The sequence below is a fragment of the Arachis ipaensis genome, chromosome B3 (assembly GCF_059453495.1).
Source record: "Arachis ipaensis isolate K30076 ecotype BB chromosome B3, ASM5945349v1, whole genome shotgun sequence".
Lineage (NCBI taxonomy): Eukaryota > Viridiplantae > Streptophyta > Magnoliopsida > Fabales > Fabaceae > Arachis > Arachis ipaensis.
The window spans coordinates 123,327,917-123,342,455 of NC_142438.1; the positions used below are offsets into that span (position 1 = coordinate 123,327,917).

The 14,539-nt window shown below is 36.1% G+C and overlaps 1 protein-coding gene and 1 pseudogene across 2 annotated transcripts; both read right to left on the reverse strand.

The window, feature by feature from the left end:
• Window positions 1-506: 506 nt before the first annotated feature.
• LOC148572327 (uncharacterized) lies at window positions 507-1,702 on the reverse strand (annotated as a pseudogene).
• A 3,790-nt stretch (window positions 1,703-5,492) lies between these two features.
• LOC107630907 (protein PSK SIMULATOR 1) lies at window positions 5,493-11,926 on the reverse strand. Of its 2 annotated transcripts, none has more exons than XM_016334192.3 (12): window positions 11,062-11,926; window positions 9,354-9,679; window positions 9,180-9,272; window positions 8,953-9,043; window positions 8,730-8,823; window positions 8,368-8,465; window positions 8,185-8,254; window positions 7,844-7,947; window positions 6,834-6,950; window positions 6,604-6,680; window positions 6,434-6,478; window positions 5,493-6,321 (listed from the first exon to the last, which is right to left on the reverse strand). In XM_016334192.3, exons 1-12 carry the CDS (start codon window positions 11,335-11,337, stop codon window positions 5,835-5,837), a joined length of 1,878 nt encoding a protein of 625 aa, XP_016189678.1. In that variant the 5' UTR covers window positions 11,338-11,926; the 3' UTR covers window positions 5,493-5,834. The 2 variants fall into 2 exon arrangements, with proteins under 2 accessions (XP_016189678.1, XP_088365127.1); XM_088509001.1 differs by having other exon boundaries at window positions 9,354-9,672; window positions 11,058-11,912.
• Window positions 11,927-14,539: the final 2,613 nt, after the last annotated feature.

Here is a 14,539-nt window from a genome sequence, read left to right on the forward strand (position 1 = left end):
GCAAGGGTGCCTACAAGTTGGAGAGGCTCGATGGTAAGGAAGTCCCGAGAACCTGGAATGCAGGTAACTTAAGAAGATTTTATTCTTAGCCCAAACACGCCGAGTAGGCGATTTGCCGGGTTCCAGATAATTTACTTTTGTTAAGTACTTATCATTGCAATGGACTTGTTCAACTGTCGACTAATGTTCACTTGTTTAATTTAACCCTAAATTTCTAATACATGTTAAACAGAATGACGGCGCGGTAACCTGGGACTGATCACCCCGGAAACCGACCAAGTTAACGCCATAACGAACGGCTACAACGATGGCGAAGCCACGACCCAGCTTCGTCAAGTTACCAACAACAGTAAACAAACACGAACGACAAGCCAATACCAATAGAACGGTAATAAAATACGCTGCCAAATAAGCAGAAAAAGACAATAGTCATAAACCGACCAAGCAGCTATCAAAATAATCCAAAAATCACAAGTCTACAAGTTCATCAAACCGTACAGCAATTTCTACAACAAAATTACAAACTCTATGCAAAGGCACAAGAGATCATTTCTTCGGCATATCAACAATCTTGCCATCTCTGATTGTTTTGAAAACCCCGATTTCCGACGTGTCGAAGTCAGGAGCCACAATCTTCACTTGAGCCTTGAGGGCCTCTTTAGTTATTAGGATTACGCTCTTTCCCTGCTTCACGGTCTCTTTATGCTTCTTCTTAAACTCTTCTGCCTCAGCTTGAGCGGCCTTAGCCGATGAGACGGCCATATCACGTTCCTTCTCCAAAGCGACCACCCGACCTTGCGTGGCATTGAGCTGGCTCTCCAAAGTCATCTCCCGCTCGGTTAGACGGGATACGGTAGCATCAGAAGTCTTCAATTTTTCCTTGACAGACGCGGCCTTCTCCTCGGCAGCCTTAAGCTTCTCCTCCGCCTTGGACAGCTGCTCTCGAAGTGTTTCAACTTGAGTCTTGAATTGATTATTGGCCTTAGCAGCAGACTCGAGCTTCCTATGCAGCGACTGCATCTCCGACAGCTCAAACTCGGCCTTCCGAGCTATGGCAGCATCGCGAAGAAGGGTACGGTACATCCACCTTGCCTGCCCCGCAAGATCGGAGCCGTGGAAGTGTTCCTCCGTGCCGGGAAGCAGCTGGTAGTCTATGAAGGTCCCGGCGTCGAAGTTCCTCTCCATCATGGTAAGGACTCCTTCAGGGCTGGAGGACGACTTCTGCCTCTTGGGATTGGGGATAACCTTCAAGTCATCCTCCTCGACTTGTCGGGCGGAGGTCGAATCTCCAGTACCGGCCGCCTCCTCATGAACAGGAGAGACGCGCGCCCCATCAGAATCTTTGTCCGACATCTCGACGTCACGAGGTGAAGGCACGGCCTGATCATCCTTATTCTCGAGAGGGGCCTCCGACTTCCCGTCAGCCTTCTCTTCATCGCTTTCCTCCAAAAAAGTCTTGAACAGACTCTCAAGGCCTGTCACCTCGGCAGACATTCCCACTGCAATAAATAAATAAATGACTTAGTCGTTAAATCGACATAACCAATCAAAGCAACAGTAATGCAAGGAATACAAGTTAGAGCTACTCACAAATATAACTTCTGGCAACCTCCCGGTCACCCATCAGAAGATGGGGATTCACATGGTTTTTCCCAAAAACGGCCAACAACACGTCGGCAATCTTTTTGTTCACAGCGGACATCCCCTTGTAAGTCACCTTAATAAAGGTATTGGACCCCGCTCCGAAACTCCAATACGTCGGGATGAGGCGTTTCCCTTCTAACGAAAGCCAGAAGGGGTGGCGACCTTTGGTTGGACGCACCTTGAAATACTTGTCCTTATACCCATGGTAAGAGTCATCGAACAAGCCAAAAATCCTCTGACCCTGGGCAGATCGGAAGGACATGAACCCTTTCCTCGCTTTCCCTTCTTTGGAAGGATTCGTAAGGTTGAAGAAATGAAGGAAAACATCGACGGACACCAACAGCTCTAAATATTCACATACCATCTCGAAACAGCAGATGGAAGCCCAACTGTTTGGATGCAGCTGCGACGGCGCCATGGAGATCCGGTTAAGTAGCGCCATTTGAAAAGAAGAAAAGGGAATGCGAACCCCCACTTGGTGAACATTGACTTGTAGAACCAAATCCAATCGGCAACCCGGGGGGAATAGAAGTTGAGTTCGTATAACCGTTCGTTGGGGGCGGGAATGAAAACGTCGTAGTTGGCCTCCTCGTCAGTCCCACCGCACAAGTACTCGGCTTGGCGGAACTCGGTAAGCTCCTCCACGCCCATCTGGTTCGGGGACTCTTTCACGTCGGAGGTCACCCAAGCGTACGGGTCGTAACCCGTGTTGGAGGTGGAAGCTCGTGAGACGATGCGAGGCATACCTACAGTGAGGGCACCACTCGGTTAGTCTACGAGGTCGGGAGCTCGAAAAAGGCCCAGAAACTACATTTATCCTATTCAACAACTGAAATCAAGCATGGCCGAAACCACTCCTAAAACAAAGCCTAAAAGATCAACGCCCTAGAATGGTAACCCCCCTAATACACCTATCTAACATTAATGTCATCCAACACACAAGCCCAGTTAGGAAGAGCAGCATGCATGCAGGAACATAAAATAGAAAGGTAAAATGAGATGAAACAGAAAGCGAAAGCAAAGGAGGAATACTTACCAGGATTGATTGCAATAACTCGAAAGGAAGAAAGAGGGAGTGAAGGCACGAGGCTGCAGGAATCGCGATAGGAAATTTGAGAAAGAAGAAGATGAGAGTGAAAAGGAGTTAGGCACTGGAGAGAAAATGAAATGCAAAACTGGGGAGGAAGGGGAGTTAGAAAACTAACTTGAAGCGCGAAGGCAAGGGCAAAAGAGTCTTTACTCGCAGGGTTTGAAACAATCCATTATGAGCATTAAATGTCCAACGCGAAGAACGAGGCGACGAACGGTTATCCCAACAACGAATAGACACGCGCGCAAGAGGCACGTCCTCTCCACGAGCGGTCGACCTAGCGACAACATACGAGAGAACATAACACGCCACCAATGGCTCTCACGATCATTGCTGGCGCGTTTGGGGCACTGTTACGGCCTGGCCCAAACTTCACACGGGCCGACCCAACTCACAGGCCACCCGACCCAAACGGTCAGGTGAGAGTTGCTCCACCACCGACCCGGACATATGTCCTTGACAGTTCTCCACTACAGCTGTATGAGGAAACTTCGAGGAAGGTGGGTCTGCTCCTTCGGGATCCACTTCTGACACGGTATATATGGAGAGAGTCCTACCCCTCCTCCAAGATACGTCACATACCATTCTCTCACTTTTCGCCTACACACTTGACTGACTAGAGCGTCGGAGTGTCTTTGCAGGTGACACCCCCCTCTCCACACGAAGAGCTCGGGACGTCGGCTGCACCTCCTTCAACCCAGTGATCCGAGACTAGGCGATTCTCCCTCTCACTAACCGAAGTACCAACCCGAACTGTTCGATACCCGACCTACCATACATCTCTGTATCTCAATTTTAAAGAGAAACATTAAATACATATATTTTATATATATCTATATATCATCGTACCCATCTAAATTTATGTCTTAACAAATAAACGATGGACGTACCGTATATAATAACTAGTGTCCATGTTTCAATAAACGAACCCAGCCAAGCCATAATAATGATAATGTTTGATTCAGATGTTTGGATGCAGCAAAAGTCAAATAAAAATCTAGCTTGCCTCCACATTTGTCATTTGGCAATAGTGAGAGGAACAGGTAAAGGTACAGCAGATTTTTCTCTGACCCGTGAACCATCATTGCATTAATTAACCAACCATGCAAGAAGCCAATCATTAGATAACAAGATTTCTATTTTTCCGTCATTATCATCAGTGTTGCTGTAGTTGAATTAATAAAACTTGCTATGTAATGTGTATGCTGACTAAATTATTATTAATCATCTGAAGATTTAAATTGATGTCACTTTTTTATGTACTTTTCTAAATTATCCTTTATTTTTGTTATTTTAAATTTGTAAAATTTTTAATTAAAAATAATTTTAAAATAACATAATAAAAAATATCATTATCAATTAAAAAAAAAGTCATACTATGAATATAAAAAAATTAATTATTAAATTAATCATTCGTATAAAATATATATTTATTTATAAATAAATACATAATAATTAATTTAATGTCTGATTTTTGGTGTGCGGATAATAATTTTTAATAAGAAAATTAACCAAATCACTTATCCGTACTAATTGGTTATAAGGATATTTTGAGAAGTGTGAAATTATGGAGTACTAAATTACTGAATAACAGTTATTCCATTCCTTTGTGTTGGGTTGATGCAAGTTTTACGTAATTGGATGAAAGGATAAGATATTTGGTCAATGTTCAAAGTCAAAGGAATGGAAGCCGCGTTGCGTGCACTGGAAGCGGTGGTGGTGCATGCATTTGTCCCCGATATGGATGCCTCATGTCTATCTGGACGCCCCCTCAAACATTCCATTTCTCTTTTCTTATTTTATTATATTTCCTTTCCATCACAACCATCAAAATACATGTGAATTGTTATCCTATAAAATGGAATAATATAATATCATTTTAGATGATTACTCTTCTTGTGATAATTTTCATTGGGAGCCACAGCCACTCACATAAAAATGTTTAAAACGTCTTTTTTTAAAATATTTTTTAATAATTAAAATTTAATATATATAATTGATCAAATTATGTTATTTTTGTTAAAATTAGACCAAACAAATTAATTTAACTGAAAAATCGATAAATCAAATCTTGAACCGATCTAAATTAATATTTTTTTATATAGAAAATGACTATAATACTTTTATTATAAAAAAATAAATAAAATATTTTTATTATATATATTAATTTTAAAAATCCTAAATTCTAATCTTATGATGATATAGAGAGAAGAGAAGAGTTAGGATTTAGAATTTTTAAAATAGGGGTATTGTAATTTTAAGTCATTTTCTATAATAGGGATATTATAATTATTTTTATAAAAAATATTAATTTAAATCGGTTCAAAATTTGATTTATCAATTTTTTGGTCAAATCGATTTATTTGGTCTAATTTTGACAAAAATAACATAGTTTAATCGATTATATATGTTGAATTTTAATTATTAAAAAAAGTCTTTAAAAAAATACATTTTAAACGTCTTTATGTGAGTAGCTCCTATTTTCATTATCATGTTTACGTAATAATAACGAATTTAGATCCTCTAAAATTAAAAAATTAATAAAATAAAAAATTAATTATGATTAATTTTATAATTTTTATAAAATATATATTCCACTATTCTAATTTAAAAATAATCAATCTCTCACTTTATTAATTTACTCCGTTTAACGATAACTCCGTGACATTTCTCATCCATCTGATCAGTATTCTTTATACACCACTTAAGGTAGTATATGAGTCCTTTTTTCATTATTCAACAACAATGGATGCAACACTTGGCCAAAAAATATAACGAGGATAAATAAATAATAATATTATATGATAATACAAACCTAGAATAGGTGCCATATCCTCATATTATATTGTCTATACACTCGCTCACTATCAAGAACCAAAAACAGAAACCACCCTGCTCTAAAGCCAAACGGGCAACCACTGCAAACATTGATGCCTATCTTCTCAACAATGCCCTCAATTTCAGACAAGACAGCAACTATCTACATCAATCATGGTGCACAACACCACCCATGCAAGGCTTGCATTCAGCACTTGGAGCCTGAATAATATGCTGCTTCATATTTACACAAGGACAACAACTCTGTCTTCATGGTTGCAAATTATCTAGGCACGTCTAGTCTATCGATCAGATCCAACGCTCTCTTCTTGTCGATATCAAAATCAATCACGGGAAGCTTAGAGCAAATCCTATTAAAAGAAAATTCCTTGCATCTAACCGTTGATGAGTAACTGCTACTCTTTGTAAGTATGCTCTTGTCTGTTAAGCTAGCCTTCACATTATCCAGGTCCAAGCTTTTACTGATCCCTCTGATTCGGAATCTCTTACTTGCATCCTGCAACATGTTCTGCTCATCAGTTGTTAGCAACGGCAATTCAGAATGATTTGTCTTCTGTGGAGCAGTGCCGATAGATTTCGTGGTAGGCCTCATTTCGCCTGCATCTATGCCAACCTTACTTTTGATGGCCAAACGCTGAAGCCACAAGAGAAGTTCAAGAATATAATTTTCCACTTTGTCTTTATCTGCATGGTGGAATGTTTCGATCCGCATTATATCGGTCTTCAAGGTCTTCTTATTCAGCTCAGAGCTGCAAGAACCAAACAAATATTTAGAAATAGAGTAGGAACACTTCTAAAGAAAAGATAAAATGGAGAATCATGCATGCTTATATCAAATAGAAACAGCAGATTGTTACTTACCCAGTGTTTGCCCACTCTCCTACCCAACCAAAACCATGATGGGCCCTGATTCAATTTTGGAGCAACCGAAAGAAAAAGAATAAATTGCGAGCTTATAATAGAAAGCAAATTAACTGATGCCTATAGAAAATTTTCTCACATAGGAAAATACAAAAATCCATAAATCTTACTTGGCTGTATTTGTAGCAATTGGAACCAACCAATGCAATGTTTTCTCCATCTCATTTTTTATATCTGCTATAGTGAGCTGCAGGAAACAAACCGCAAACAGCAACCGCAAGGGAAAGAACAAACAAAAAGCTTAATCAATATGGGATATTTTCAAAGGAAGTAGTGACTAAGGGAAGTACATGGTAGTGACTGTAAAGAATTGAGTAAGTATCAGCAGAGAAGATCATACCTCTTCTACAACATGAAAGGACGGTAATTTGGAACGCAAAGCTGACTTTATATTAGGAGGCAAGCTCTGATATAACGAATCTCTCGTATTCGCAGGCATAGAACTGGATCTGGCAACCTGACAACAACAGAGGCTTAGCAGTTAGCACAATAATCTTCATCTACAGATATAGTCTTTGCCTTACATTTATAAATGTAACAATAACACATCAAGATTGGGAATCAGGGAAACTGATAGAGCAGGGCAATATTCGAAATTTATCTCATAAGAATGTCACATATCAAGATTTTAGGATCCTCCCATTTTCACTTTGCAATAAGGGTCATGCATTTCTCAAGATCAAGTCATAGATGATCGTAACCATATTAATATTATTCAGGAAAACTATGAACGCAAGGACAGAGATCATCTTTATAAACACAATATGAGAAGCAACTCTGCAAACTTGATTAATTACTAGTGTTAAACCTGTGAGATGCACGGACTTACATTCTAATTTGACATGATAAACCGAAAATAATATTTTTTAACAATAAATTTCACGAGTTTAGTATAACACTCATCGTCATTATGTAATAAATGTAGTGAATATGTTGTTTTATATTTATTCAATGTAAAATGCAAATTGAACAATTTGAAGTCTATAATATTCTTGAACTATAATGAAAGAAAACTGAAAAAGTCAGAACATATATAACCGTATTATTAGCAAGTCAATTTTGCATTAAACTTTATTGACAACCTAGTATTTCACTAACCTCATTAGAAAAGAATTGCAATAAGGGTCATGCACTTCTCAAGATCAAGTCACAAATGGTTGAAATCCTATTATATTATTGAGGAAAACTAAGATTCTAAGAAGGCAAGGACAGAGATCGTTTTTATAAAAACACAATATGAGAAGCAACTCTGCAAACTTGATTAATTATAACATCAACTGTTTGATCGGAAGGCATAGGGAAAAACAGACCCGTGATGAAATAAATAGTTGATGGCAATGATTCACTTACAAGAGTATCAATTTGAAGCACTATATTTGCATAATGCAAAGAAAGGCCCGCAGGGCCCAATCTTTGGCGATTGCTCATGGTTCCGATTAATGGTTTACGGACATCTGCAGGTACCCATAGATAATAACACATTTTAATAATACAATACAACTAGGTAGTCTTTCACTACGAACTGATTAGAAAGATCTTCCAAGTTCAAAATAAGGTTCATACATGGCTAAAATCTGTTTAGTGGGTATCAATAACCTCAACCAAGTATTCATATTTATAAATGAAAATTACAGGAGGGTAAAACAAGAAGCATAACAGTATGATCTTAATGCCTTTAAGTGGATTAATACCTGGACTGCCAAAGATGTTATCTATCTCCAGATGTAAAAAACTTACAATGTCTACAAGCTTCTCCATAACCTGTAACCAGTTAGAATGCAAATTATACCACAATTTCCACACTTTCTCCTTTTATTTTAGGAGACTAAGAGATGAGATAATCAAATGCATAAACACCAGTAACATGAAATTACCTCCTCCAAGCTTCTGGACCAGAGCGACTTTTTCTTTAAATGTTTAACTTGCTTCTTTTGGCTTTTTACTTCTGCCCTTAAGATTGAACGGCTATCACCTATATGATGAAAAAATATATCAAAGATATATATGCATTCATACTGGGATGGTATATGATGTTATTGTACATATTTCTCCACTTTACAGAACCAATTATGTGTTCAATTTGATTCTTGTTCAAGTTTTGATAATAAAGGTTTTGCAATACAAAACTTAACCTTTTTTTAATTATTATTATTCATCAAACTATTGATTTTTGGTTAGGTTGAAATTGTTTTTCAAAAACAAGATTTGGAATGTCAATGGTGTTCTCCTGAATTACCGCTTTGAGTTGCACTTGAGTTATCCTCCTCTTCACGCTTACGTTGATAATCTTGTTCAAATCTATCCAAAGCATGTAACTCGTGGTATAATTCCTGAGGTGATAAAAGTACTTTTTACCAAAAGTTCTGTTTTAGAAAGAAGTTTTTACTACATTTGAGCTTCAGAAGTAAATCAGTCCTGGAGCAATAGTAAATATTTCTTTAGCAAAGGAATACACTCACAGCCGTAAATTGAACCCAGTTCATCAATTGCTGCATGATCAATTCTGCCTCATCCCTTGATTGTCTTTGAGGATTAAGTTCTCTGCTAATTCTAAATTCATAATTAAAAGGAAAAGACAAAAAAAGGAACAAAAAGGGTCAGAACAACCAATGATATAAAGGGTTAAAAAATATTTTTCTGAAAGGCTCAATAATAAGACAAATTTAGTGAGTACAATTTATATTACTTCTCAAAGTAACGGTCCAAGTTGTGCCACTGAGGATCCTTTGAACGATTTCCAAATCGAATCACTTCATCAGAAAAAACTTTCAACTCCTCCCTAAAAGCATCAACAGAAAATCAAATGCAGTTGCCATTTTCTCGTGCTAAAACAATTGATGGAACAGAAGCTGATATTTACCTCTTATCTGCAGCAACAATTCTTAGAAGTTCATCCGTATCCTTTGATACCAAATCTTGCACAGCCTCTAAAGGAAGCACCTCTTCTTTCAGGTGCTTAATACTTGTAGGAGAAAGAGATTCCATAAGATTAGAAGCCTTCACAATTGTGTTTGCTACCTCAAATGCTAAGATAGTAATTTCATTCCCTTTTGTCACAGTGCCCGAAACGAACCCATTGCCAGCATTTAAACTTGTCATGCTGCTACCAAGAGTGTCCAAAACATCAACTGCCTTCCCAATTCCATAAGTACCGGCTCTGCCCAGACGTGAACTCACCTCTGAAACCTGAAGTAGAAAGATTTAGTACCTCTTCATTCTTCTCCAATGATAATATATTTCTAACCATTCTCTTTCCCAGTGAAATAAGATATCCAATACACAAACATCACAATTACAGAGTCCCTAAATACTAATAATTAAACAGTAAATCTGCATCTATAAACCCTACACCCAAATAATATATAAATCTCAGGTTACTACATAAGGCTTGTAAATGTCAGCTCCTCTCATCACCGCAACTGATCTTTTGTTTCTTTTTTTAGATGCCAGTTGCTTTCTAATCAGGGATAAAGTATTCTTTTTGTCCCTAAAATTTGTGATTTTCATCAAAAATACCCCTAACGTTTAATCTCATTCAATTTTATCTTTAATGTTCTCGATTTGTGTCAAAATTACCCCTGGACATTAACTCCATCTAAGACTTTTGGGATAAAGTTGGAAACATCCAGGGGTACTTTTCACATAAATCGGAAACATCAGGAACAAAATTGAATAAATCAAAAACGTTAAGGACAAAATTAAATAAAATTAAACGTTAGGATATTTTTGAAGAAAAAGTATACTTTACCTATAATCACTCTACTTAGAACTAGTTAACAAAGACAATTGTTCTGAATTTAATTTGATGTACGAACACACAACCTAGGCACAATAAAGAATTGCCGCGGATAACATTACAGTCCTGCAAGCTTCAAGCATATTTCTCCAAATGGAATTAAATAACAAACTTTAAATATTGTCAAGAAATAATTAGATACTGTTTGCAGTATATTTTAAATTATATCAAGATCTATACATTTGCATAGTGTAGTTTTCAATTATTCGAGGTTTGCAGATATGGATGCATGTGCACACATGAAGAAACTAAAGATAAAGGAAACGAAACAACAAAGCAAGCTACCATGAGAGTTAAACCATAAGACAAATGTTCCTTCCCCTATCAAATATGCCAGTTAAATTGACAATGTCAAGATTTGGTTGGAATGAAAATAGAACTCAATGTTGTGGCAGGGATTGCCGTCTTAGTGTGACATTTAATAGTCGAATCCAATCCTATTATACTAATAATCAAATCATTCATCATTCAAAAATATAGACATCCCCATCTCAAAAAACCACTTTAGTTAGAATTACATTCCCAAAATGCCAACCTATCAATCGGAATCAAATGCTTAACATAAAACTAACGAATCTTTTGATTACCAGCAACATAGTAATCAAACCCTTAAATTGCAAAGAAAGAATCTAAAGATGTATTTCTAGGAACAATCGTTATCCTCCTCCACACTTCCACTCACCCTGATCTATTCATCAAATTGCAAAGAATGTTATGAACAAGGAAAAAAAGGAAAGATGAAACTGAAAAAAGGAGCATCAAACACACCAACCTTTGCAACAGCAGTCTGCCTTGACCTTACAGACCTTGACTTATTCGGAAAAGAATCATTATAGCGTGGGATTCCATCATAGAATTCATCAGCACCAGTCCCTGCAGCATTCTCAGCACCATGTTCATGTTTGTTATTGTCCTCCTTTGTGTGAGGTGCAGGTGCCAAATCAGAAGGCACGGTGGTCTTGTAGCTCTTATGGTTTTCTTTGGCGCCATCTGTGGTGGCAACCACCCTGTCACCACCCTTGGCAGATTTGGAACAAAGACCCCCCATATATTATATCAAAGTTTCAATCTCTGAGTAACTGGGGCATCCAGCAGCAGAGTTAAAATCCCGAAAAACAAGAAATGGGTATAGAGTAGCAACTGTGTATGTTCATCCAAATCAGGAATCAATAAAGAAGAAGGGTTTCAATGTTGGTGGCGAAAGGAATAATAGAAAGGGAGGGAAGAGGAGGAGAAAAGGGATTCTGGGATTGGAACAAAGAGAAGAAAAAGTCCACAGTCAAGTTGCCATTGGTTTGAGCTAAGTAGAATAATAATATAATAATAAATAAATAAGAAAAAAGAAGGGATGGGAGAGAGCAAAAACATAGTTTTTATTTAAGAGAGAGAGAATCAAAGAGACATGAGGCGGCGTGTGTGTGGTGTGGTAGGTCTAAGTTTAGCAGTGAGAAGTAAGAAAACGCTAAGAAGAGTAGCGTTGTGAGTGACTATACAGAAAGCATTGGACTGCAAATGCAAGAGAGAGCTCAAAATACTTGAACACTTTGAACATCTCTGACCTACCAATCAACTTTGCTAAATGCCAGTTACTCCATCTTCGTTTCTTGCGCATCGTCAATGCCAACGATGCATAACATAACACTTCCTATTTATTTATACTCATTACTCATCATTCGTTTCTAAACTTTCTTCAAATACATACACCCCCATAAGGCCATAAGTCCATTAACATTGCGTTTTGATTGGTCTTTTTATTCTTTTATGGTTTTTAGATCAGCAAAAATATTATTTATATATTAAAATTATTTAATAGTATCAATTATTATATATTTATATATATTTTATATTTTATATTAATTATTAATTTTAATAATTAATTTTTATATACACTTAACATGATTGTTAAATCAAATAGTAATTTTTTTATTTGAATATATAATTTAAGAAATGCCTTTAATATTCACTTATTAATTTTTTTTAAGATCATTATTATTAACTTTTTTTTTAAAGTTACGAGTGAGACTCGAACCCATAACCTCTAAATAAGTGAAAAGATTATGTTCTTTGGCTATCATTATTATTGGGTTAAAGAGTAAGAGACAAAAATAAATATATTTGTTATTTTGTTGATTATAATAGTTAAATTAAAGAGAGTGTTAAAGGTCAATAATTATAATATTAAAAAATTAATTATACTATTTATATATAAAAAATTAACTATTAAATTAACTATTTATGTAGAATATATATTGATTTGATAGTTAATTTTTAAAATACATATAATATTTTTTATATAAATTAAAGAATTAGTTAAATATTAAAAATCTAGTATTTTTCTTAAATATGTAATTCTTTATTGTGGTGTTGCAAGTGGGTGCTTTGATGATTTGCGGAAGAAATTCAATTTGTTGATAAACCAAAAGCAAAGTCATTGACGTTGGTTGTGAACATGACAAATGGCTACGAAAAATTGCAAGCAGCGTAGGAAGTGAAATAACTCGTGGAAGAAGCAAAGCGGCAGTGGGAACGAAACATTATTGACCTATTCTCGTGTGTAACGAACCTTTTTGCTTTGTTTTAATCATTTACCGTTTACTATTGTTTTGTCTCCTCTTATTTCTACGCTTCAAATCAAATTTGTTACTACATCATTGCCTAGGCTATGCTATCATAACAACCTTGAACATAGCCGGTGTAATGGGTAGGAAAGTCTCTTTTTGTTATAGCTTCATTATTAGGTGCGTCCGTTAAAATATTATTCCGTGGTTTTTTTTGATATTGTTTGCGATATTTTTTAGTCTAACGGTGAAAAAAATTAATTCGTCGTGAATCATTCAAATTTTTTATATTTATTTAAACAGACAATTCCACCAATATAAATTAATTATTCCATAGTTAATCAAGAAAACAAATGGAAAATATATCTAGAAAGCCTAATTAAGGAAAGTCAACCAAAGACCTCTGACTGAAAGAAAGAATGAGAGCAGACCAGGCATCCGCCCCACGCCAACAACACACAAGCTTTTAAGCAACTTGTTTACGCAACAATAAAACGGATAGAGTATTTTATGTGCATAAAATAGAATGTATATGTATAAAAAATTATTTCGTGCACGTAAAAAAAATAACCATCAAACATGTAGTAATTTATTGATTAATAATAAAGTTTTAAACATGTAGTGCTATTTAGAGAGAATTTGTACCTCCAAAGATCGAGCTATTTGCTTGGTTTGTGTTGGTCGGTAGGATGAATACTAAAGATAGATTATGTAGATTAGGCGTTATAGCACCGCATGATAATTTGTACGTGTTATACTGTAAGTCTGAAGAGACTGCGTTTCATTTGTTTTTTGGGTGTGAGCTCACTTGACAGGTGTGGAGTGTTTGGTTGTTCGCTCTTGGGAGGCTTTGGACAATGCCAGGTTCATTAAAGGAGCACTTTTAAAATTGAACGAATGGGACAGTGCGAAAGGATGAGAAGAAGCGATGGTTCATTGAATTCTGTCTGTTATATGGACAATTTGGCTAGAAAGAAATTGTAGAATTTTTAAAACCCAAGCATCTTGTGTGGAAGAAAGTCTGAACAGATCTTTCGAATTCGCTGATGAATGGCTTGGCGGTGAACCCTATGGTTGTTGATGGCATTGTCGAAGATGACTAGGGGTTGTCATATTGCTTTAATGCTCCACCTTGTGTGTCGAGCTCTTTACTTCAAAAAAAAAAGTTTTAAACAAAAATTTTTTAAATTTTATTTATTTTAATTTTATTTTAAAAGTTTTTAATTGATATTCATTCTATTTTTGATAGTTAAGTTTTTAAAAAATTTATGATCAATCTAACTATAATGTTTGACAAATAATAGTCAGGTAAAGAATTTTGTTTTTATCTATGTGAAGTTATTATTAAATTAGTCTTAAATTATTTAAAAAATCAACTATCCAAATATATTTAATATAAATAGAAAATTTTTAGAATAGAATTGAAACAAATAGAGGCGAGAGCTATTTCAGTAGGAATTAGACCTTCTGAGTCTGTTACATGAGCCTTTGAGACTTGTGAGGCTAGCGAATAATAGAGAGGATAGAGTTGTGTGATAGACTTGGTATCTTTTCGACTAACTCTTTTATGCAGGTGCTACAAGAAGAAATGCTATCAGAGGATATTACTAGTTACAACTTCACGAAGACCATTTGGAAAGGGTTGGTTCTATCAAGGATGGAGCTGTTTGCTTGGTTTGTCCTGATAGACAG

Coding starts and splice junctions, on each gene's coding strand:
- LOC107630907 (XM_016334192.3), bottom strand. CDS start 11,337: ATGGGGGGTCTTTGTTCCAAATCTGCCAAGGGTGGTGACAGGGTGGTT. Junction 9,273..9,353: donor ATTGTTGCTGCAGATAAGAG/GTAAATATCAGC, acceptor TGATGCTTTTAG/GGAGGAGTTGAAAGTTTTTT. Junction 9,044..9,179: donor TTGGACCGTTACTTTGAGAA/GTAATATAAATT, acceptor TTATGAATTTAG/AATTAGCAGAGAACTTAATC.